Source organism: Taurulus bubalis (genome assembly GCF_910589615.1).
Source record: "Taurulus bubalis genome assembly, chromosome: 1".
NCBI classification, from domain to species: Eukaryota; Metazoa; Chordata; class Actinopteri; order Perciformes; family Cottidae; genus Taurulus; species Taurulus bubalis.
Window position 1 is genome coordinate 13,866,719 of NC_136589.1, and position 25,446 is coordinate 13,892,164.

The window sequence follows — 25,446 nt, forward strand, 5'->3', positions numbered from 1 at the left end:
TTGTCACAACCTTTTAAAAAGCCATTTTTCTCGGGCGGGGTCCGCAAAGCTCCTATCTCCGTTCAGGTGCTTTAATTCAGGTCATGCGCTCCCCGCGTGGGCCGCGCGCATCACCCCAACGCAATCGCAGCATCTTTCCGAGAAGAAGCGATGTCACCAGATATTCAAGGACGCTGCCTGCTGAGGGGAAAAACAACCCATGCCGTCCCGACCCAGCCCACAGACTCCCAGTTGTACACACCCTGCTCTGCGGACAATGGAAATCAGTCATGTGACCTGCGCAACGAATTGGATTGGAGCAGAAGTCTTCCCATGGTACACAGCCATGGTCTCATTCTGTAACCGTGATAAATCACCCTCCACCCTGCACTCAAACGCACCTTGACACACAAAAAAAGAAGAAAAAAAAGGTTTGATTCAATAAGATTTTTTTTATTCAGGCTTCACATTCACAACATTGCTCAAACGAGACCAGAACAAATTTAATGTACAAAAGAAACAGCCAATCGCTGAGCCATACTGGTAGACATTCATTAATAATGGAGAATTAATTTGACAGCTGGGAAACATTTTCATTCTTTAACCTCCAGTCTCTTTACAACTGCAATGTGTGAATAATTACCCTCCATCTGCTTCTCAATCTATACATTACCATCAAGTGAATCAATAATGTTAACGTACAAAATAAAACCACCCAATTTTGCTGACACATCACTCAGTTGCCACTTTATTAGGTGCACCAGCTAAAACCATTGATACAACAGTCCCGATATAAATCTTACCTTCATGAAGGTTATAATGTTTAATTTTGGAGGGTTAGGACTGTTGTATTAGACTGCATTAGTGTTACCTAGGTGTACCTAATAAACAGGCAACATGAAGGTACTTTCATTAGGTTTGCGCCCACTCGTGATATAAATGTCAGGCACATTCTAATGGCAGACTGGAGATCTATTAAACGCTACTGGCACACACGGTGAGTCATTCACTTGTGAAATTTCTTGCTAGAATCCTTTGCATGATCGAGAAGGAGCTGGCACGGTGTGAACTGATTCCCGTAGACCGCTTCAAATCTACTCATCTTCTCCACCAGCTTGTCAGCACCAAAGGAGTCCACAAAACGGAAAGGTCCTGGAAGTGGGAGGATGTCATGTTAGGAATATTATCACAGGATACATGTTTAATGAATAATAGGGACATTGCTCTGGATGGTTTTCATTTCTTAAGGAAAAGACATTTTGTGAACACCAGGGGGTGTTTCATAAACCCAGATTACTAGTTAAACCAGGCTTATTTCAATTAATGAATTATTCTTCCAGACTAGACTGGTTCCGATCAGGATGGTTTTCAGGCTAAGCTTCACCTCAGGCTAGACTGGATTACTGAACTATAAATACAAGTTGATTAACAGTTAAATTAATGGTCCGTATTTCATCCTAAAATGCATTGTCAATACAAATTCAAGTTTTTTAAATTCACATAAAACACAGTACAAAAAGGACACCCGTTATGCTCTTTTCATTGACAGAGGCTGCCGCTGCGGAGCTCAAGCGGCTCATATGAACAGGGCAAAGGTTGAACTCTTACCCCCAAGGCAAGGAGGGAATCCCAGCCCAAACACGGCCCCGATGTCTCCTTCCAACGGGTTGATGAGAATGCCCTCCTGCAAACACAGCACGGCCTCGTTGACAAATCGGGAAACGAGCCTGTACTGCACATCGGAGTCTGATGAACTGTAAAGAAAAGATTCACATGTAAGAACAGAGTAAATCACTCAAATGTAATATGAAAATCATGGCTCAATAGGTTTGTATTTTTTATTGTATTGCAAACTCTGCAATTGTCTAATGTCAACTTACACAGCAGAATTTGGTGTCATCCTGAATTTCTCAAGGACTTCACCAATATCCGGGTTCACCTCTTTGGTCTTGAGACCTGGCTGATAGATGTAGCAACCCTTTCCTGATTTGCGACCTTAATAAAACAAAATAAAAAGTAAAGATTAATAATAAAGAAAGTGTATAACATACACAAAATGTCAAAGCATTTTATTCAACCAATACTGGGCTCAACGCTTTAATGTGACCACCCATACCTTTGAAGCCCAGGTCCACCATGGTCTTCAGAACCTCCACATTTCCTCCACCAAAGCGGGAGCCAAAAGCTTTGCCGAGGTCCTCGGCTACATGGGCGGCCACGTCAATACCAACTTCATCTGCCAATGTGGCTAAGCCCACGGGGAACCCAAAGTTCGTGGTGAGTGCGTCCAACTTCTTGGGGTCAACTCCTTCCTGTGAATGCAAATGGTCAAATTAATCATATCCATAACAGCTGTAGCAGAATGATGAACATCCTTTTATTTAAAAAAGGAGCCGACCGTGAACACATTAGGTCCTAAATCCTACTACAGCAGCACATAACAAATAGTGTTCACCGCTGCATTTTCAACTGAAGTAATACTACTAACCTGAAGTAGTCTTACTGCTTCAGCCAACATGGGAGCCAAACACCTTGTTGTATAAAATCCAGGTCCATCCTGCAAAGACATTTGGAAAATATGTATTTGAAGTGTCACAACGTATTAATTATCAACATTAATATGTGATTGAAATTTTGCAGAATCACATTTGACCACTTTTACAACTTACTAGTAATTTGTTTTAAAGTATTGACTAGTTAGTAACTACACAGTGAAAGAAGACATCAACATGACCTGTAACCTCACCCCAACAACGATGATGACTTTGCCCTGCTTCAGGCCGACGGCCACAGCGGAGGCTGTAGTGTCCTTGGACGTCTGATCAGTGGTTATAATTTCCAGGAGCTGCATCTTGTCCACTGGAGAGAAGTAGTGCATCCCAATCACCTAAGGAAACACAGAACATATTCAGCAACACTGTTTTCTTTAATTTAGAAGCACTTTTGAAACTACAAGGCGGCCAGGTCCAAACCTTGTCTGGTCTTTTGCTGACAGCAGCAATGTCCTTGATGGGCAGCGCAGATGTGTTGGTGGCAAATATGCAGTGAGGGGAAACCACCTGCAGACAAATGTCTGTTAGATTGTAGCTCAAAGTCACAACAGTACTGTCCTGGATTAAAAGATGAAAATGCTAATACCATGGACTGATCTTTACAACTAAGGAAGTACATTATTTTTGTAGCAAGCCTCTTTTCAGTCACACTTACAGCCTCCACCTCCTTCAGGACCGCATGCTTGATGTTAATGTCTTCAAACACAGCTTCAATGACCATGTCGGCCTTTTCAAAGCCACTGTAATCCAGCTGGCCAGTCAAGTTGGACAGTATGGAGTCTCTTTGAAATGATGTGATGTTCCTCTTTTTGGTCTTGTCATTGAGCCTTGTTTAAAAGAAGACACAGATTTTAGGTTCCAACGCATTTGTGGGACACAATTTACAACTGCTTTTAAATATCATATTTCATTGATTTAAAATGTTATTATCGACACAAATTTTAAATCAGGATGTGAATTAAATACTTAAAAATGGACAGTTCACCCCATAATCATCATTGATTTATCAATTCAATATTTATATTTTTGAGTGCCGTGTCCCTTTAACCTGCTGTAAAAAAAACAACTCCTCCTCAATGAAACCATCAATATTTAAATGACAACCCACCCTTTGTAAACCTGCTGTTCTCCCCTGGCCAGTCCAGACACAGTGGTGTCCTTCAGGACTGTGTGCACACCTTTGTCCACCGTCACCTGGGCGACACCTGCTCCCATCAGACCTGCTCCCAAGATGGCCAGAGTCCTAGTGGGAGACAAAAACAAACAAATATTTATCTACCACCTGAAAAAAGCGAGTAGTCTCTAAGACTTTAATACTTCCTTTACACCAAAACAAAGCCTTGGTATAGACTTTGGTTTGTCGTCAGTGTAAATGTGTCAACAAGAGTATCTTTGTCAGTAGTGATGACTACTGTCAACCATGACCAAACAACAGGGCTCCTACAGTTTAAGGCGAGTTAGAGTTAAGACTTACCTTAATGCCGTTTGGTATGAAAAAGCAATATACACTTACTTCACTTCTCTTTGAGGAACTCCATAGCGGTTCTTCTTGCACGCAACTTGACCGTGGTAGAGACCAATCAGGGCTTCCGATTCTGATGTTTTCGCCAACTGACCAAAATTCTGTGACAAATATAAAAATTGGTGATGTTCACTTTTACAATGCAATGCTGTAAACGATATATTCAACAATTATGTAGGCCAACAAACCTCACCTGAGACTCGGCTAAGTAGCCAGCAACGGGGCCTTGCTCTACTCCAGTCTTTATACACTGAGATGGAGAAAAAGTAACATTAAATATGAGATCAGCGTAAAGCCAGGCAAAAGAGACTGGGAGTCTACAACAAGATTTTCCAGAACAATTATTACACACAAAAAAGAATTCCTCATATTAGGCAGATTTTAGAGTTACTGCTTAGGAGTTTTTACTTACTTCAATTATTTTCAGGGGTGCTGGATAAAGCCCCTTGCTCTGCTTCATAACTTTACCATGGACCGTTTTGTAAATCTGATTCCGGACAAACTCAAAGCTCATAACGTAGTCTTGAATTTCTATGGAGAAAGAACATCAACTCTTGATTGTAGGATTGTTATTTGCAAACCTAAATAACTACAGAGGAGTCAAAAGCTCAATAAATGCAGTACAACTTACTGTCCATCCTGCCCTTCTCTTTGTGGATAGGGATCTTCTTATTGACAATCCCTCTGGCACATTCAATGGCAACTTCCTCAAGGTAATCTATTGTTCTTTCTTCTGGACTCTTCAGCCCAGGTCCTGTAAAACGAGCAGACATCATAATCAGAAGAAGAAGAAGAAGAAGAAGAAGAAGAAGCATGACGATGATGACAATCTTAACAATGAATTCTAGCTTAAAGATCAACTAAAAAAAATACATAAAATAAAAAAAATACATTAAGTGGTGCAATACTGACTAAAGCTTCCAATTTCTACAGGTTGATACATTTGAAAAGTACCTCCATTTTAACCAGTGAAATGTTATCTCATTACACACAAGTCAAGATAGCTTACCCAGGGGGTCTACAAGCTGGTTTACAAGCCCCATCTTCTTGGCTTTATCTGCTCGAATATTTCTTCCTGTCAGCATCATGTCAAAGGCACTGGGTAGACCAACCTACAGGCAACAAAAGAAAACGTGTGTGAACTGGTTTATCATCAATATTCAGTGCATGATAGGTTAGGTTATGTTATGTACAGAGGCTAGTCATAATTATATGCTTTGAAGGACAGGCCTGCTATTCAGCACTAGACAATAATCGGTTTGCAGGATCTCCAAGGTCCACGTAAACATCTTAAACCAATTATGAGCATTAACCAGATTATTTTGCTTCACAGTGTAGCCATTTCTGGTCTTGTCTTGACACTATGTTATAACTACTATAGGACTCATTATGATCTGAATCATCCTGCTTACTATATGGGTATTGTACTTAAGGGGAGACACCCCAGGCTTCTTTCAGGCTAATGAAAAGACAACCTCCAAAACAGACATGTAGGTGTTTATTCTACTACTTTGTCTATTAGCATATGTAGATTTCTCCTAAATCCCCCCCCCAAAAATTGGAACATTAGACAATCCTTGATTTGTATATTTAAACATACATTTTCATAAAACTTGTCACACAAAAAAAACATTATCTTAATGCAAGTAATCAACTTACATTAAGATAATTATCATGGTGATACCATATTAGTTACATCGTAAAGTCAATACTAACCATTTTGGGGAGTCTCTGAGTGCCACCTGCTCCAGGTAGAAGACCCAGCATTACTTCAGGAGTACCAAGGACTGTTTTCTTACTTTTTGTTGCAATTCTGTACTGGCAGGCGATGGCAAACTAAAATACAAAAAGAGCCAATTATCATCCTAGTCAAATATTTTCAATATAGAAACATATAGATGGTTGCTGAAATATTTTGTATTAACCTCCAAGCCTCCTCCTAAGCAAGAGCCGTTAATGGCAGCAACAATGGGCTTTGGTGATTTTTCAATCCGCTCAAACATCTTCTGCCCTTCCTGTGAAAGTGTGGTGACCTCTTCTGCATTGTTACAGGCCTGGATCATGCTGTAACACATGTTCAGTACATCAAAAGAAATCCAAAGCATGCACATTTTGGAAAATAATTCAAATATAAGAAATATCTCAATTAAGATAGACAACAATGTGCAATTTACATAGTAAATCGATGAATTATACTGCACAATAAATAACAGAAAACGTCACAAAAGATCACAATCACATGACACAATTAATAAGATTAAGCTTACTTAATATCAGCTCCTGCAATGAAGCATCCTGGCTTTGAAGAGATGAGGACAGCACTTTTAACAGCATTGTTGGCCCACACTTCATCCATTATTTCCGCCATCTCCTTTTGCATTTGGACCGACAGTGTGTTAACCTGGAGGGAGAAGAGACCGTTAGGTTCACATACATTACAGAGGCATAGTTCAGAGGTGAAAAACTGTAACATTTTTATTGAAGGAGCGCACACCTTGGAGTTTGGGTCGTTGATCCGTACCACAGCAACATCGCCCTTGACTTCATAGCTCACATGGGTTTGAGCTAAAAATAAAAATATATAGTGTACAGTGCACTAAATATATAATATATAGTGTACAGTGAGTGTTTGTGTCACTGGGCTGGGTGAGCTATTTTACCCATATACTATACAAATGTGATATATTATTTTGAATTACCTAGCATTGCAGGAGCTACTGAGAAGGTGCGACACGTACCGCCTAGAAAAAGGGAACAAACAACATTAGATACATTGTTACATGTGTTTGAAATACTTCACACGTCATCCAACCTCCTGCGCATAGACCAGCTGATTCACCCTTGCGTTCATATATAAAAACAAAAACAAACAAAATGAGTCATAAAACACAAACTGTCCTCCTACAACATACACATGAAATGTATATGAGACTTTCACATAATATTGTCATGACCCCAGACTGTCTCAGCCATGCTATGCAACCTAGTGGAAAAATGACCCTTCACCTACATTCTCCGCCTTCCATTCAGAGACAACAGTACAGCTATCACGATGGCGAATTAGTGGCATACGTTTCAATATCTAAACTGTCTTGACAGTGGACCATCTTTGGGTCAAATGTGGAAGCAAACAGTTTGATTTAAAAACTTTGATTATAACCAAGGACTCTGTAGCAGCCAGCTAACGTTAGCTAGCACAGACATTAACACGTTTACACTCAAGTTCGCTGGCTAAAACGAAACAAAAGTTTCACTTTATATGCATATCTTTCACAGAGATAACGATATACGTTTGCTCGGCGAAAAACACGAGCATGTTATATGAATGAATCACCACCCATTTCTGGAAGCTCTGGGGCTAACAGCTATCTAACAAGCTAATTACCCACACAAGACACATAGCAATGTCCGATTTCAGTCTAATTCTCCACGTTGGTTTCCGTTCATATTTATACTCTAGATACATTTAGTTTCTACCTGTGAAGAGAGCGTATCTCCTTGCTGTGAATCTGGAAAGAACACCAAAGGCTCGAACACCAGCCATTTTTGGAGCGGAGGTCAGTCTGCAGTGATGTGACGTGAATCTAACTAGCTTACTGTCAAAGTACTATCACTGGTACTTGAGAGGAACGCAGGATTGGCGACCCTGTGCCACTTCCTGAATTCGGATCGGCCAGATCAGTAGCTGATTGGCGTTCAGGGTAAAAGCCGCAGCCCATTGGCTCACTCTGAGAAGCTCGCAGCTCATTGGCTTACTCTGAGGAACTCGCAGCTCGCAGCAGCTGATTGGTCGTTCAAGAAACTACTACCCGCCTCTTACTCTGCAACCTCCCGAGCCTGATTAACAAGACGTCTGAAGGCAGACTACTGGGATATTCTTTGTTTTAAAATTCACCTTGTCATTCAAATACATTTTAGGAAAAATAGGTATGTATTACCAATGTGTGCATGTGGCAAACCAGCAATGTAAAACATTATTATTAGACGAAATGAAAGCAATAGCAGCATACTGCCACAAGGCGGAGGTAGAAATCAGTTTGAGATGTCAAACTGTAAACGGAATCAAAATAACAGTTTGTGCTTGTAAGTTTACAGATTTGTTGTTTGTTTTAACGTAACATATCTTTAACATATCATGACACCACCCTGTTCTAACCCCAAACTATCCATCAGTTTACGAGAGACTGGGAGTCACTCACAGTGGCAGACCATCTTATTACAAAACAAATAAAAAACTGTGAGGGCATTTAAAGTGTCGGGCTATCAGCAAAACGTATTGACTATTTTATTATATTTATTCAAATTTAGTTTTCCCATGATTACATTTTTACCTCTTGGTGTGTTGAACTGTTGTTTATCTTTATAATATGTTTAACATTAAGGCACAAGTATTAAACACATCACATATTTTGTGTACATGTTGTTAGGTTTGTAAAATTAATCTTTTCTGTTTTAGTTTTTCTGTCTGCCAGCTGTTTCTCATAACTATAGATATCATTTCTGCACTACACAGCAGCCACGCATTTTGGATCCGAGACTATTTCCTTTACATACAAAATCAAGTAAAATGCAAATACAAGCAGACTGATCGAACAATCATTGTGTCCCAAAACTATCAGTCTACTACAAAACATTACTGTGAGTATACCAATTTCCAATCATGTGGACCGTTCCATGATTCAGATATCTATGTGTTGTTAGCTGTTCTACCAAAGAGACATTTCTCTTCTAAAACTCAGTTTGAGCCCCAAAGAGATTATCCAATATTTACCAAAAACAGAAAAAGATATATAGAAAATCTAAAAAATGTGAAAGGTCCTTCCTGATCCCTGTATCGAATACAGTACAAAGGTGACACCCTGTGTACACATTGGTGAATTACAATACATTGAACTCTCTTTGGAATAACTATGAGTGTCCATGAAGATTACTCCAGGTGGATTGACTATAGATTGATGATGAAGCTCCCATCTGGTTAATCATGCAGACATTTTTCACAGCAACACTTTGCATTGTATAGTAGTTTTACTTATGAAACTATCTGTAAAATGAACACATCTCACTGTTGCCTCACACAAAACCATAAACTGAAAAAGAAATAGCAAAAAAACTAACTAAAAGGAAAATGACCAAATCCACTTCAATTTATGACTATGAACTAATCTCTACTCCGATGTTATTACCTCTAACAGATCATATTCCTGATATGGTGTTTCTTTCACAATACATTATTTTATGAATTATGGTTTTTACCAGCTGCAACACAAACATATTGATACATCAATAATCTAATCTATATTATTCTGAAATGGCTCCTTAATAATGTGTTTTGTGTTTTGCTTTTGGTACTTTAGCTAATACCTGTGTGCTTCTGCTTGAGTAAGATTTTGAATGTAGGATTCATACTTGTCACAACGTATTGTTTACACTCTAGTATTGCCACTTTTAAAATATTTGAGCATTTCTCATACCACTGACTATTTCCAACTTGGAAGAATTGTTTTTAATGCACAATTAATTGCACTTAAACGTGTTGCATTTCTGACCTTTGACAGTAGCATGTACAAGTGAAGTCAGCGCCTGTCTGTTGAGGGAGGCGGGACCATTTGGCTCTAACACGAAAAGAACCAATCACAGGTCAGATTTTCCCATAGCAACCCCAATCAGCGAAGAGGGACTGTCTGGTTGCGAAGGTAGTGGTAGTGTACTGGAAGAAGCAAGTGTTTCCTTTGGGCTTGCTTGCTGCTAGGTTTAGTAGCAACAATCTGCCCATATATTTCTCAAGTGTAGCGCCTAAGTAACAGGCGTTTAACATTCCTGCTTAACAATTAATTTCTTCCCAAATTCATATCGCAAACTAGCTTGCGAGGTGAACGTCAACCTCGCATGAGAAGCCACTGAACGTAACGCTAATTGGAGCAGGAAACTACGATGCCATCCCCGATGGAGGGATCTTCCAGAGAAGGTGACCTCTTTACTGTGAAACACGAGCTGAAAAACGGTGAGTTATCCACGAGCTAAACTTTTTGAAGCGGTTCTCTCTTTTATTTGCAAATGTATCTGTCGGTGAGACACGTGCATCCTGGGAAACGTGAGCTGGCTAGCTTTGGGACGAGGCAACTGTCACTGTCGACGGGCAGTTATATAGTGAGCACTCCTCGAGTCCAAAAAATGGCAGAGACAGACGAACGTTAGCCGTTTAACGTACCGCTGTCTCGCGCAAACTAACGCCTCCTAACCATTTTACTAACGTTAGCTAAACTAATTGCCTATAACATTAAAGCTGACTCATTGTGAACGTGTCGTTTCGGTTAAATTCAGACCATCGCCAGAGAGATTTTCAGCAAGTTCATGCGCCTGTGAACGCCTCTTTTTTTTCTTCCTCTTTCTACTTCACGTTGATTATTGACGGTAAATGATGTCGGCTTTTAGCCTCCTGGTCTGTTAGCTTAACTTCTCCTCGGCCAACGGAGAGCAGCAGGCGGCTGCAGTGCAGTCGAGAGCAAACGTTAGCTTGGTTTTATTCTGCTAATCGTACAGGGCAGAGGTGCACATCAACTAAGGGCACACTGTTGGTGCTTGAGAGGATGACAGTCAGGTGTCTGTCTTCCTCTTTGCTGTCCTGGTTAACGATAGATTATTCAACAGCATCCTCGAGGTTAACCTGTGACGCCTTGAGTCCCACTGGCATTTGTTGAGGTCGAAATTAGTTTTACTGAATGCTTTTTGGTTTCCAAAAGGATTGTTTCCAAAGGTATTTTTGAGGGTTACAAGTGTGAATGAAATATATATATATATATATATATATATATATATATATATATATATATATATATATATATATATATATATATATATATATTCTTTTACTTCGTGAGGGTTACTTAACTGATAAGAATTTAGGATAGGCATATATAAGCATTATGCTTCAACCTATACCTTTTTAGAAGTCGTATATTAGATTGTATATAGGCTTTACGCATTGTATTGTATGTGATGACTGAATAAAACACTGCTACTACTACTACTACTACTACTACTACTACTACTATAGTATAAAGTGAAGGTGTGTTGGCATATAACGTTACAAGCAGCATCTCAAAACAGGTTTCTACGTGAGTCGACAGGAAGTTATATAGTTACTGTTACATTTCCAAACTGGTTATGATTAAGGTTTTGAGTACAGTGGCATGTCAAACGATTGACTGCAGAGGGCTGCTGAATAGAGTTGGACACAGCTTCAGCTGCAATTGGTTTATAATGACACAGTTATGGTGTTCAGGCTGCAACCTGACTTATGCTGCACCCCTATTCACTGTCCTGCCCCAAATATGCAGTCAGTCTAGTTGTTACTTCACCTGTTTTTTCTTTTTAGAATTTACACAGTATTTTAGCTGCTGCATCAATTTAACCCTGCTTTGGACCCCTGCTCTCGTGTGAGACATGTAGCAAAATATAAAGATACACATACCTACGATGTCCATTCACTTGTCTTAATCTTCCTGCTACAATATAAGGGTATTTGTTTGGAAAATTGTAAAAAATATTCGACAGGGGACATCATTGTTGATGCTTTGCAGGATAAAGAGACAAGATATCCACAGGTTGTTGAAATGCAGTTGCTTTACATGTTGTTGTGCGTTTTTTTTTTTTTAAGTTTGATCACACAAACCAAAATACACTATTCATGGTAAGCTTTTTATTTTGAGAAACATTGGCATTTCACTTCTGTAGACCGAAGAGACACCTTTTGTCTAACAGTAAGGAAATCATCTGGTTGGACACCTCTGTCAGTCTATTAATAAACACCAACATCAAATTTGTACTTGGCAGTTGAGCTTGACAAGGGTGTTTTGCAACCTGAACCCTTGACCTCATATTTGAAGGGCAGTGTTGTTGTTTTGAAATTATACGGTATGAACTCAAAGTGTCTAATGGTTGCAGCATTTCTTCTCGTGCGTAACTGGAGAATCAGCGGAAAAGATTAAACCAGCCGCTTTAATTGCTCAGTAGCCTCTTTTCATAGAATGGATGGGTTCACTACAAAGGACATGCATGTCTAAGAGCGCGCTATGCTCAGTCATCTGTACAAGGAAAGACACGAGGAGTCACTCACAGTGTGTGCTGACTTCACTGAAGATCACTGATGGAAGATAATTAAAACATTTTGCTTGTTAATGTTGCAAGTTTGCCTGCAGTTGCATGGAAGATTATCACATATAGTTTTTTTTTAAATACATTTTGTTTATATGAAGGAAGTTTACTGATTAAGCATGTGGTGGTCTCTGCAGTATTTGCACATTTTTACAATTAAACAAATTCACCTGTGCAACCTACTCAGTCTGTTACTGTTGGCTATATTTTTATTATATTACCACCCAGACTTTCCTAACTTGTCCAGTGTTTTAAATCGCTGATCCTCCAGTTTGAAGCCCACTTCTGCAACCTTTTGGCTTTGCATATAGTTTGACTTCATTTGCCTCAAAGCATCATGTCTGAGAGTCTCTTTGTATCAAAAAGAAATATAAGGATACATTATTTCTAACATGGGCACCGGTTACAAAACAAAGTACAGTACAGGACTGTAAGGTGATGTAATGTGCCTTCTGGTGTCCAGCTTTTGGCAACAACGGCTTAAAACAGCTGATCCGTTTCGAATGTATTTCCAACTTGGCCATGTCTCAGTATTTAATAGACTTTTTTCACTGATTTTGACCAGAGGCTGGATGTTCATCATGGAAATATGAGGACTTTTGCTTTCTGGTTGACTGAGCATCATTTCGGAGCAGAAATCATTTGCAGTTGAAAACAACAGGGCTGCCAGTGCAGTGAATATTTAAACATACATTTTCTTATGTGCCAGATAAGCCTCAGGTTGGAAAAATCTGTGAGCCATTAGTGGAAAAATATCCAATATTGAAATATGATCTACTATTATTTGCAAGCAACTACTCATTAATATTGTCATTTTATACAGATGTGAATATGTATGTCTCTGTCACATAATTTTCTGTGAGTGAATAACCCAATACGTAATACATCTACTACAATGACATACTGTAACATGATGTTTGTTATTTATTATTCTTTAGTATTGCACCCTTCTTTTATTTGTATGAATTGAGTGGTTTATCTCATTCTCTTGTAATTTACTTCTCTTCTGAAACCAGCCAACCTGACGGGCCATGTAGAGAGGGTGGGCATTGAAAACTTTGAGCTATTAAAGGTCCTCGGCACAGGAGGTGAGTGAACATTTTAACTTAAGTTCCTCTGTCCTTTACCAGAACGTTACATTTAGTTGATCACTTGCATGCCAGTCTGGCATCCAATATTGTCTGTTTTAAGTCGTGGCTCTGCACTGAACTTAATTCTGTGTCCTTGTTTATTTTAACCACCAGCATATGGCAAGGTGTTCCTGGTGAGGAAAGTGAGTGGTCATGATGCTGGGAACCTGTATGCCATGAAGGTTTTGAAGAAGGCCACCATTGTACAAAAGGCAAAGACTGCCGAACACACACGGAGCGAGCGGCAAGTGCTGGAGCACATTCGCGAGTCTCCATTCCTCGTGACACTTCACTATGCCTTCCAGACGGATACCAAGCTGCACCTCATTCTCGGTAAGGATATTTTATAGGAAACTGCCTGCTGTGTTTATCCAAGAAAAAAAGGCTAATGATTGTCTCTAACCCTGAGAACGAAATGGGTTTTCACCAGCTAAATGAATTAGTAAACTGAAATAAAAAAAAGCATTTGCACTTCCCTGTAGAAAAATGAACCCACATATCATTTTGGATGAAATGTGACATGCATTATCTCCTTTGTTATAGATTATGTAAATGGTGGGGAGCTCTTCACACATTTGGTGCAAAGAGTGCGATTTAAGGAACTCGAAGTTGCTTTGTACAGTGGAGAGATTGTGTCGGCACTCGAACATCTACACAAGGTAACCCCAAATTCAACACAGACAAGACCTCTAGTCTGTTCAGAAGTCATCTATTGATGCGTAACATGGTTTGTGTTTCACTTGCCCTGCTGTCACTCTATTTTTGCAGCTCGGGATTGTCTACCGGGATCTGAAACTTGAGAATATTCTGCTGGATTCAAGTGGTCATATAGTTCTCACAGACTTTGGCCTCAGCAAAGAATTTGATCAGGTACAGAATGTGTGTATGTCTTCATCCACTGTTTCTTACAACTGATGAATGTCTTTTCTCATAAAACATTGGCAAAGATAGTTTTTCTTATATATACGTAATACCTTGAATATATAACAAAGTCCTGTCCTCTTGCAGGCACTTAGAATAATCTGTTATGTTTGGATTGTGTGTCTTTTGATTTGTCCGTTTGTCAAAACAGGTGGAAAGGGCGTTTTCTGTCTGTGGCACTATTGAATATATGGCTCCAGAAATTGTAGAAGGAGGAGAGTCTGGACATGACAAGGTAATATGTAGTTGTATGTTTTATGCTGTCGTCAGTTTGATCAAATTAAGCGGTCAGACTCTCCACTGTGTATTCCTGAGAGTATATGCGATTTTTCGTTTTATCTGTTAAACCAAAATCACGGGTGGTTGCTTCTTAATGCGTTCCAGGCGGTGGACTGGTGGAGCCTCGGCGTGTTGATGTATGAGCTTTTGACTGGCGGATCACCCTTCACTGTTGATGGAAATGAGAACTCGCACACAGACATTGCCAAGTATGGATTCTCCCTGATCGTCATCCAACCTCCAGTTAAGTCACTCTAACAACACTGACCATATCTGTCTCACACTTCACAGGAGGATTTCAAAAAAGGATCCTCCTTTCCCCAAAGATATGGGACCTCTGGCCAAAGACCTCATCCAGCGACTCCTCATCAAAGATCCAAAGAAGAGATTGGGCTCAGGTCCTAATGGAGCGGAAAATGTCAAAAAACACCCATTTTACCAGGTGGAGCTCATTGCTTGTCTATATTTCACAATATTTAGAAAAACTAAGTGGCAGGGTGGGCTTTTAGGTCACATAATGGGGCTGCTTCGAGTGAGTAGCATTTAGGAAAATTGAGTGTTTGTATAAGCTAGGTTAATAAGGATGGGGATGAACCACAATGTTTTTCTTTTCCTAAACTCTCTTTAGAAAATAAACTGGGAGGACTTGGCAGCTAAGAAGGTGCCTGCCCCGTTTAAGCCGGTGATTCGAGATGAGCTGGATGTCAGCAACTTTGCAGAGGAGTTCACAGAGATGGACCCCACCTACTCTCCTGCAGCTCTGCCTCAGAACTGTGACCGCATCTTTCAGGTGGGAGTTATGGGTTTGTTAAACAACTAGACTTTTTATGTTGTTGTGACTCATTGTTTTGTTGTTCACATATAGAAACATTCTTTTGTGCTCCCTGCAGGTCATTGCACAGGACTGCGTTTATATTTGCTTTGTGCTCATGTTTGCCTGGGCTTTGGTAGCAGGCAGTGTGAGATGTTGACACGGATGAAAAATTGCATTATACATTATCTACTTTTTTGTCTGCGACTATATTTGTCATACTCTAGAGCAATTTGAGTAATCAAGTGAAGTTTTGAATATGTTCAAAAGGTTGCTGTAAGTCAACATGAGTCTGTCTGTGTGCACTGGTATTTCAAATTGACTAAAGAGTCTTTTATTGAAGTAATTGCTGCCATATGCAGCTCTTATTGAAGTAACAGATGTGAATGACTATTTTTGATGTAGCTTTGAACCATAATATGGCCCACAACTCTGTGCCAGCTGATGGCTGTCTGATGTATTGCATGAAATTTCAACTCTGATTGCCTTCTGGATCCTTGAGCTTGGTAGATCAATAGATCCATTAACGGGCTTCTCTCATGGAATAAAAGGTTACACTTTGAGAGCATCACCACGTCTGTCTCGGTTACGCCTTCAGTCTTTGATTGCCAACTTCATCTTGGCTTTTTTTGCTCTCAGCTGCCATTCACATAGTCTGACATTTTGGGTTCTTTATAATTTGCAAGCCTAGCAATCTCTGAGATAACGACAGCAATCCCAATTTTAAACCGTGCACTTGCTCCCCCACGGTGCCTCACAAAACAAAATTAAAATTGCATTAAGAGCGCCAAGATGTAATTTCACAGCAGAGCAATCAAATATTCAAGCCCGGCAATTTAGGGCATCTTATTCATTCACCACCCATCCTTCCGTCCATCCATGGCTGTCACTACATAGCAAACAGCTGTGTGTGTGTCGGGGGAAAAAGGGAGAGAGAGATTAATGCCATCTCAAAGCTTTGGGTTCTCCACAGCTGGAATTATGCAGGCAGCGCTCCACAATGACTGGTCTAACAATAGGAACAGCTGGACAGCCACTGTCACTCACAAATTAACAGAGTCGGGCTTATTGTGGAGCTGACAGGCTGGTTTGTTATAGAAACATCTAAAGGAAAAATACACAATAATTTTAAGTTTTACTGTAAATACATAAATATATACAGCACATAAGTGTCTTCAAATGACTGTAATGTATAAAATAAAGTATAATCAGGAGGATTTGAATGATGCAAGCTGTTTCTGAGGCTGTAAACTGCATCAATGGATGTTTAATTTCCCTCTGTCCTTATAGTCCAAACCTCATTTTAAAACGTAAACACCGAGAGTTCATGTGTTTCTGTGTGCAGGGCTACTCTTTCATGGCCCCCTCCATCCTGTTCAAGAGGAATGTGGTGATGGACGACCATGTCCAGCTGTGTGGAGGCTCCGAGAGGCCGGGCTCTGCTGCGGTGGCCCGCAGCGCCATGATGAAGGTAAAACGAATGGACTTGGAGGCCCCTGCACAAACACACTTAAGCTAATGGCTGCTGTCACAGACGAGTGATATTTTTTTCCTTCCCTCCACTTATCCTACTGTACTTGTTTCACTCCCTCACACTCAGATTCAGTTGTCAGACATGATCCTGTTTATTTAATGATGCTTGTTCATTAATGCACTTGTGTTTCTGTTTAACGTAATGCATCTAAGAAGGTAGCAGAGTGCTGCCTTTTGTGGGTTCGTTGGGTTCCAATCTTATCATCAACATCCTGGCTACCTTCTGCCAACTTTGCTGTTTTCAAAATGTATTATCAGATTTGGTATTGTGGTGATTGGTATTATAATTAATCTTTTTAATGCTTTTCAGTCCAGCCCAAAAACCTCTTAGCAATGTTTGATTAATTACAAAAAGCTGGAATATTTTCAGGGAAAAAATCAAAAATCAGCATTGTGGCTTACATGTAAGCTTGGATATAGCTACTACTCTTTTAGTGCTTACACTCTTCATCTGAGCAGTCAGGGAACAATATACTCCAAATGTGCTCACAATTCCAGTTCACGGTGCTCTCCATGTTTTTATGCAATTTTCATAAATGTCATACATGTGTCATTTCCACATTTCTCTGTTGCAAGCAACATACATTTTAGAACATTACACAACAAAAGAAGTGTACTGGGTTGCTCCTATAATGGTTTTCATGGACTGCTGCAGATCACTGGCTGGTGATAAACATTTCAAGATCCTTAAAACAACAATGATTTTGAATTTTATAATCACATCAAAAAAAGCAATATTTATAAAAAAATAAAAATAAAAAAAAGCAGAGATGCAGCAGAGACTTCAGGTTTCAGGCTATTGTCATTTGCTATTAATCTAGGTGGCATGTTTAATATATATGCTGTATATAAGACCTCTAGATTAGACTTACATTTGAGAAGACATTTATTTCTCACCTGTCTTTGTGTACAGAATGAAGCATAATATGAAATATTAAGAAAAGTGCACCAAGGACATGATTTGTGTAATGTAAGTAGCAGTAGTTACAGTATTCCTTTATAGAAAAGCAGCCGTAAAGTCTTTTTTGAACCCCATTTTTATGAAAGATCTCACAACATTGAGACCATTCTTTAATTGAGGTCATTTGTAATTATTGAACACTGATTTGTCTGTTTAAATGTAAATTGCAGGACTCGCCTTTCTACATGAGCTATGAGATGGACCTGAAAGACAGCGCTTTAGGAGAGGGCAGCTTCTCCATCTGCAGACGGTGCACACACAAGAAGACCGGACAAAAATACGCAGTCAAGATTGTCAGCAAGAGGTACAAACTCACTTCCTGCATGCTCCGATGTGTTTGTCTACTCAGATGCTTTTGGCTGCGTGATGTTTATAGTCTCACGATAAATCCGCTGGCCACCCTCCACGTCTCCCATGCAGAACTTGGACCCTTATCAGCCAACTCTAAACTACATTTTTCAAAGAATGTTAAATTAGTCTTAAATTGATGAATGCTAAATGTTATAATTTGACTATTAGATTATTTCTCTGATTTTATTTGCCTTATTGGTCTGTTAAAGGTTGCCATGTGTGGGTTAAATAAATGTAAATACATTTCTGCTCACAATCTTGTTTATTTTTTGGTGTAAACTGCTGAAAAAAGAAGCTTTGATCATGTGCGTTGACTGCAGTCCTTCACTACACTCCTACACTGACATTGTGGCACCAACTATTATGGCTCTAATAAGAGTAAACCTCACTGAGGCAATCCACCTGCCACAAACGCATGATCCTTCCTCTACATTAGTTGGAGAATTTGAGAACTGAACCTTGTGGGCTACCACAATTGAATTATGGGAAATAACGAAGGAGAAGAAAAATGCCCAACTCACTGTTGTACTGTACTAATGTCTTTTCTAAAACCTGCTTTGGCTGCTCATCTTACATCCTACTGACTTTATTATGTGCTAATAAATCAAAGACACTTCTGCCTAAATCAATCAAAAGTGCCCAGTAAAGACCAAAAAGTCGATTGAAAACCTATTCAATAATACAAAACTGCCCTCTGCAAAAGTGACTTTCTCACTCGACTGTGTGTGCATTTATGTTGTATTTCGTGACCGTTCTCTGACTTCCTGCTTTTGTTTGCTGTAGGATGGAGGCACAGACTCAGCGGGAAATGGCAGCCCTGAAGCTCTGTGATGGCCACCCTAACATTGTCAAGTTACATGAAATTTACCACGACCAGGTGAGGTCAATCGCTGCGGATACAAAAGCCTTTTTTTTTGCATGGCTCTCCATGGAGCCTGTTGAGACTGCAGCTTTAATAAGTCCTGGAACTGGAACAAGGCAGATTAATGAGGATGCTAGAAGCCCTCAAGGTCTTTCTTTATCTCTTTGTGTATTGTCCTATAAACATCTCTGTGTGCTCGATATTTCACACTAAAGGTATTTTTAAACCGCAGCTGTTGAAACGTCCATTGCTTACCACTAAATAGAAACAACCTACATTGACTTGTGTTGTTAATCGAGCCGCACACTCCAACTGAACTAAGTGTGCATGTGTTTCAACTGTAGCTTACCTCAGTTATTGGGATGGTGTGTCCGTGTGGCGGACTGTGTACAGGTTCATTAGCCCCGGTCCTTCAAGCCCAGGAGCACCACTTTAGTCCTGATGAGCTCAGTGGGGTTATTACTGTACCTCTGAGGCCTGTGACCCAGATCAAAGCAGCGCTGCCTCGTCTCGCCTCGACCGAGTCCTGCTTTTGTTCCCAAAGCCCAGTGCTAATGAGAAACTCTACCCGGCCCAGGCACATTATTCCCTTCCCACTTTGTTTGGCCCCTTTCACTTTTACTCAATACCATTATGGTTTGATCTCAACATCATGGCATCAGGAATGGGCTTTTTTTCTCCTTCTTTTGTATCCCTATATTTATTATGCAACAGAAAAATTCTCAACTACCATTTCACACGTTAGGATTCAGCGGCTTCCAACATGCACTTCAAGCTGCAAAAGCAATTTCAGAGGGTATCAAAGAATATAGGTTACACTTGAGTGTAACAGAGGTTGGTGAGAAGTGTAAATATACTGTGTGTGTGTTTGCTGTAGCTCCATACGTTCATGATTCTGGAGCTGCTCGGTGGAGGGGAGCTGCTGGAGAGGATCCGCAGGAAGCAACATTTCAGCGAAACGGAGGCCAGCCGCATCATGCGAAGACTGGTGTCGGCCGTCAGTCACATGCACGACGTAGGAGTGGTGCACAGGGACCTTAAACCGGAGGTATTGGACACACACTCGGCAGGGTTGCAGATCAAAATGATTTTCTGTCAAAGCTTGTGTCTTTTTGATGAATACAGACTAAGCAAAGCTTTAAAAAATAAATAATTACTGTGTTTTTCTGAACTTGTTATGATCCGTCGTATTGTCATTCGGACTCTGCAATCTTCCACAAAACAAGAGAATTTTTTTTACTCTAACATGGGTCAAAAGTACCTGGTCAGACAAGTCTTAGTGTCCAATTTAGTTCACTCTCAAGTGGACCAGTTTTACTGAGCAGAAAGAAATGATTGCTGTTCGTGTCTCCAATTGCTTCGTAGAACCTGCTCTTCACAGACGAGAGTGAGAACTCGGAGATAAAAATCATAGACTTTGGCTTTGCTCGCCTCAAACCACCAGACAATCAGCTCCTGAAGACTCCCTGCTTCACCCTGCAGTACGCAGCACCAGAGATACTCAAGTATGACGGCTACGATGAGTCCTGTGACCTGTGGAGTCTGGGGGTCATTCTGGTGAGTGAGTGTGGGACACCAGAGCCGTGCTCCGGTTCAAATTAAAATGTGAACCTTTCATTATTAATGCCACATTATCCCCAAAGGAAATAAACAAATCAGCAGCCCGTTAAGTATTTTATTTTACAGCAATCTGAACAGAGATTGTAAACATAATGGATGAGAAAAGAAAAATAACTATTGCTGGTTATAGCTTTTATGTGCACATGCAAATTTGATAACTTTAAATTGTTGACTATTTATTGGATTAAGGTAGCAATCACTTTGGGATTTGCTCATTTCTTGTAAAGGACATTTTTAATCTCAATGAGGCTTTTCCTGGTTAAATAAATTAAAAAATAAATAATTCTGATGGGAATTTTGTAAAACTGACGTAATTATTATTCTCATTTCATGGAAGAAATACTTAAACATATTAATTATTGGCAGCATTAATCCAAATGATTGTTAATGGTCACTGATATTGGTTTGCTTGCCCAAACATTTATGCAGAGAGAATAGGATTTAACTTGTAAAAGTTTGAGTGTATTAACATTTTATAATTCATAATATACATCATGCTAATTTTTAAGCACATCATGTTTAAACTAGGCTTTTTTATGTATTTGATAGGATCAGGTTAAAAGTTACTGAGAATACTTAAGCCCCTCATTAAAAATGAATCTTTCAGTTTGAAGATATTGATGCTGCTCCGTCAGGAATAGGGTTGAATAACAGATAATTGATTAGCTCTATTCAGGAGCATCATTATTTATGACCAAGTATCGGCCTACTTTAGACTACCTAATTCCACAATGTTCCAGGAAAGTGACCCAATTATACAAATGTATATTTTGGAAAAAATGGTTTCATAAATCCTCAGCTCCGTGCTACTTTGAAGTCATCTATCACAATGTTAACCAAAGCATTTCTAAAACCAAATTAATGTTCAATCATGAGCTCCATACAGCGATGATTTGTTGACTTTATCTAGTATATGGATTCAACATTTGATACCCCCCCCTGTTGTGCGTCTGAATGCGCACATGTATGTATTCATGTTTGTGCGTGTTCTGCTTAATCGTATTTGCATGATATTCATCTCCCTTTCTCGTTCAGCGCTACAACCTTCAGCATCCTGTGGTGCGCTGACACAGTTCACCAACGCTCACCACAGAATGAAGAGCAACTGGCCCGGCTCTCAGAGCTGCTTAAGACGACAGTAATGTGAAACGTTACTTCCCGATAGCGAACATTTCATCTTAATTCAACCTTTTTCTGTGTAGAGGAGTAAAATTAAAAGGAGAATGCAGAGAGTTGAGAGAGAGATTTCTGGACTTGGCTGGTCATCCGAAGAAAATCTGGGCTCTCTGTGTAAAGCAGTGTTTCACACCGACGCCCCCTGGGGCGATATGAGAGTAGTGTGCCTCATGGAGCTTTGATGAAATGAGTACTGACAAGCTGTGTGCACAAAGCCCTGGAAGCAAAGTGAGCCGACACGGAGAGGGAGGGAGGGAGAGTTCAGGACTGATCCTCCACTGCCAAGAGGGCTGTTCCCAACCACTGCCATTATAATGAGAAATCAGATGTAAGTGGGCCAAGGTGAGAGCATCCTGTTCACTCATCATGAGCACAGGCTGCTCTTCTGTCAACAACATGCAGCAGTGGAACAGTGTGGACAGTCGGGATCGGTCAAGGGCTCCTTTTAAAGCACGTGTTTGTTTCAACAGCAGATTTTGTTTTACCTTTCCCAGTTGTGGTTTCCAGTTACTTTCTCAGCTCCTTGTAGGACCATGGTTTACAAAACAAGCATGAAAAAGCATATATGCAACTGGATTTGACAGCAGATTGTGTTTTTTCTTTTCTTCTCTGTTTGCAGTACACCATGTTGTCTGGGCAGGTGCCTTTTCAATGTCAGGAGAAGAGCCTGGCCCACACCAGTGCTGAGGAAATCATGAAGAAAATCAAACAGGGAGACTTCTCTTTTGAAGGCGAGGCCTGGAGAAATGTGTCCCAGCAGGCCAAGGACCTGATACGAGGTGAGGATGGAACTGGTGGCTTGTTCTTATTGCCAGTGCCGGAAGTTTATTTCAACTCATCCTAATTGAAAATACCGGCCTCCTTTACTCCAATTTCAGATTTGACCTGATCTGAATAAATCTTTCCAGCATTGGAAAACATTACACACTTTGATTTAGTTCTTGTCTGTTTTAAAAGAACTATCAGACAGTTTTGAAGTGACAACATGTCAAAACATTTTGTATGTTTTGATTCGTGTTAACAGGACATTTTCTTTACATTTGGATTATAGATTGAACTTTTAACCCACAAAGTAGCTCACAGCGACTGAGCTACCTGAAGAGGAAATCACCTCCTAACTCGCGTATTTAGAGCACTGAAGGTAATAATCTGTGTCTTGTTCCTGCAGAGCTGCTAACAGTGGACCCAAACAAGAGGATTAAGATGTGTGGCCTCCGTTACAATGCCTGGCTCCAGGACGACAGCCAGCTGTCCTCCAACCCACTCATGACGCCGGACATTCTGGGCTCCTCCACTGCCTCCGTCCACACTTACGTCAAAGCTACCTTTCATGTAAGAAATGACCAGCAGTGCGTGCTTGTTTCAGATGTAGGGCAGGAAGTCCTTCGGTCAGGTCAGGAACTTTGGGCTTCTGTTTGTAAACGTGAGTTGTGTTGAACAACAACTTCAAACCTGCTGCTCACCCACTTTGCAGAAAGCCACTCTTGAACACAGATTATTATTAGATTATTTACTTAAGTGTATTATGTGGTTAATTTACCAAAGTAAAACAGGCGTTTTAAAAACAAATATTGAAGTGAAATGGTTTAAAGGGGGAAATATTGGCAGAAACGGATGAAAAATGTGTTTTCATTGGTAAAAACACATTTCATAATGCAACAGTTTTGCACATTGTCCAAAACATTGCAAAAAAGATGGAGAGCATTCAGGGATGCACTGATCTGGATCGCTATGAGTGCTGATGCTGACCTTTTTTTTAGCACTAGTAACAGATTAATACTCAATATCATCAGATACCTTGAATCGTTATAGGGAGAGAAAGAGCAGGAAATCTTCCCCTCGGAAAATGAATATTGAAATCTTAATGACTGGCACACCAATCCCCTTTGTTTCCTTTCTTCCCCTAGGCATTTAACAAATGTAAGCGGGAAGGTTTCCGCCTGCAAACGGTGGACAAAGCGCCGCTAGCCAAGAGGAGGAAGATGAAAAAGACAAGTACCAGCACAGAGACCCGCAGCAGCTCCAGTGAGAGCACCCGCTCCTCCTCCTCCTCCTCCCAGTCGCAGGAGAAGACTTTCACAGAGGGCAACACCAAGCCGCCGCCTTCCGACAGCACGCCTCTCACCACGCCTCTCACCACGCCCGTCAACACACCCGTGGCCCTGGGAACCGACTCAGAGCACCAACCAGCGCATCCGGCCTTTCACTTCTCAGAAGAACAGTAAGATGGCGAGAGTAAAATGGGAAATTCAGACGGTTTCATGACCCACAGGATGGCTTAAGCCAGCGTAGAGACGGCTCTTCTTCTCTCCGTCCCTGGCAGCTCTCAGCATCTGGCTCAATTTGCATGGACGACCGCACGTCTCCGAAACCAAGCATGCAGCAGGAGCAGCAACCGTCACCTCAATATCAATCAACCTTCACTAGCAATAGTCTATCCCTTTTTTTTTCTTCTCTCTCACTCTCACACACAGACTGTTTCAATCAGGGACCGGAACCAGGAAGAAGTTGTCACCAGTGTCCAAAAGGAGAAAAGGGCTGCCCTACTGCCCCAGGTCCAGACAGACAATTGGAGAGACATCTTCGGTCTCGTCATACAACCGCAGCTCGCTCTCTGCCGCTCCATTCACCTGTCTTCGTCTACGCCTCGGAGCTTTTAAAAGGGAAAGTCGTAGTGTTTACATCATGGATTCTTTGTATTTTTTGGTCAAAGGGAGAGAAGAAGTGCATCGTGCTGTGACGTCGGTCCACTTCTCTGCAAGATGGAGCAAGTTGTTTATATGTGAATTTTACAGACTAAGATTTATTTATGATAAGCTATATTGTTAACTTATTTATGGTTCAGACTGATCTGAAAAGAAATAATGGATAGAGTGAGTCTTTAAAAAAAAAAATTGTGTGTATGTGTGTACGTGTTACCGTATCAACTCAAAAGACTGTTTCCATGTAGTCAGGTGGTTGTTCATTCATCTTTGTAATCGTTAGACATCAATGCTTCAAGTAGGTTACAGGCACTGTAATACTTATATAAGCAAGAAGAGATTAACACCATTAGCCACTGGTAAATGGTTGTCAAATGTGTGTTACCAAAGTCCTTTGGACTTTTTTATGGAGGCTGGTGAAGTTTGGGATGTAACTGCAGCTATGTCCAGTGGTCAAAATATATCCTTGTTCACAAGGATTTAAAAAAAGCGAAAGTAACCATCATTTTATAGGAACAACCAAATGTGGATGTAGTATGTTCAGCCAAATATGTGGTTTTATATTGTTGTATGGGGAGTACTGCGGTCTGAGGGGATGTTACCCCACAAGAAGAGCTATATTTAGATTTATTTTTTTCCTCTAATGTGGTAACATGACTATGTCAAGACTCAGCACTGCTGCTTTTCCACATGGTCTAATCCTCAAGCCAGTATCTACCCCAGCAGTGGATTTGCCTTGTGTGGTTCCAATCAGCTTAGTGCGAGGTGAATGCGTCAAGGAATTCAAGGTTGAGTTTTCTGAGATCCAAGATGCCAAAGGGCAACTTCAGGTGGCTTCCTTTTCAGACGAAACAAGATCAAATTGTTTGAAAATGGAAAGTTTTATTTGCCAA

The 25,446-nt window shown here is 40.4% G+C and overlaps 2 protein-coding genes across 2 annotated transcripts; one reads left to right on the forward strand and one right to left on the reverse strand.

The window, feature by feature from the left end:
• Nucleotides 1-417: 417 nt before the first annotated feature.
• On the reverse strand, nt 418-7,597 carry hadhab (hydroxyacyl-CoA dehydrogenase trifunctional multienzyme complex subunit alpha b; the record flags this gene model as incomplete). The annotated part of the gene is made up of 20 exons (XM_079222886.1): nt 418-1,131; nt 1,588-1,733; nt 1,860-1,974; nt 2,096-2,291; nt 2,468-2,536; nt 2,726-2,866; nt 2,952-3,038; nt 3,187-3,358; nt 3,640-3,774; nt 4,045-4,154; nt 4,247-4,303; nt 4,466-4,584; nt 4,685-4,807; nt 5,063-5,165; nt 5,770-5,889; nt 5,979-6,117; nt 6,321-6,454; nt 6,548-6,618; nt 6,753-6,794; nt 7,531-7,597. The coding sequence occupies 20 exons, from the start codon at nt 7,595-7,597 to the stop codon at nt 986-988; spliced, it is 2,292 nt and encodes a 763-aa protein (XP_079079012.1). The 3' UTR covers nt 418-985.
• A 2,387-nt stretch (nt 7,598-9,984) lies between these two features.
• rps6ka5 (ribosomal protein S6 kinase, polypeptide 5) lies at nt 9,985-24,076 on the forward strand (the record flags this gene model as incomplete). Its single annotated transcript, XM_079225489.1, has 17 exons — nt 9,985-10,054; nt 13,224-13,295; nt 13,452-13,670; nt 13,881-13,996; nt 14,106-14,207; nt 14,410-14,493; nt 14,643-14,746; nt 14,829-14,979; nt 15,166-15,327; nt 16,694-16,819; nt 18,013-18,146; nt 18,977-19,070; nt 19,933-20,103; nt 20,421-20,612; nt 22,471-22,630; nt 23,020-23,183; nt 23,759-24,076. 17 exons carry the CDS (start codon nt 9,985-9,987, stop codon nt 24,074-24,076), a joined length of 2,439 nt encoding a protein of 812 aa, XP_079081615.1.
• Between the last annotated feature and the right edge of the window lie 1,370 nt (nt 24,077-25,446).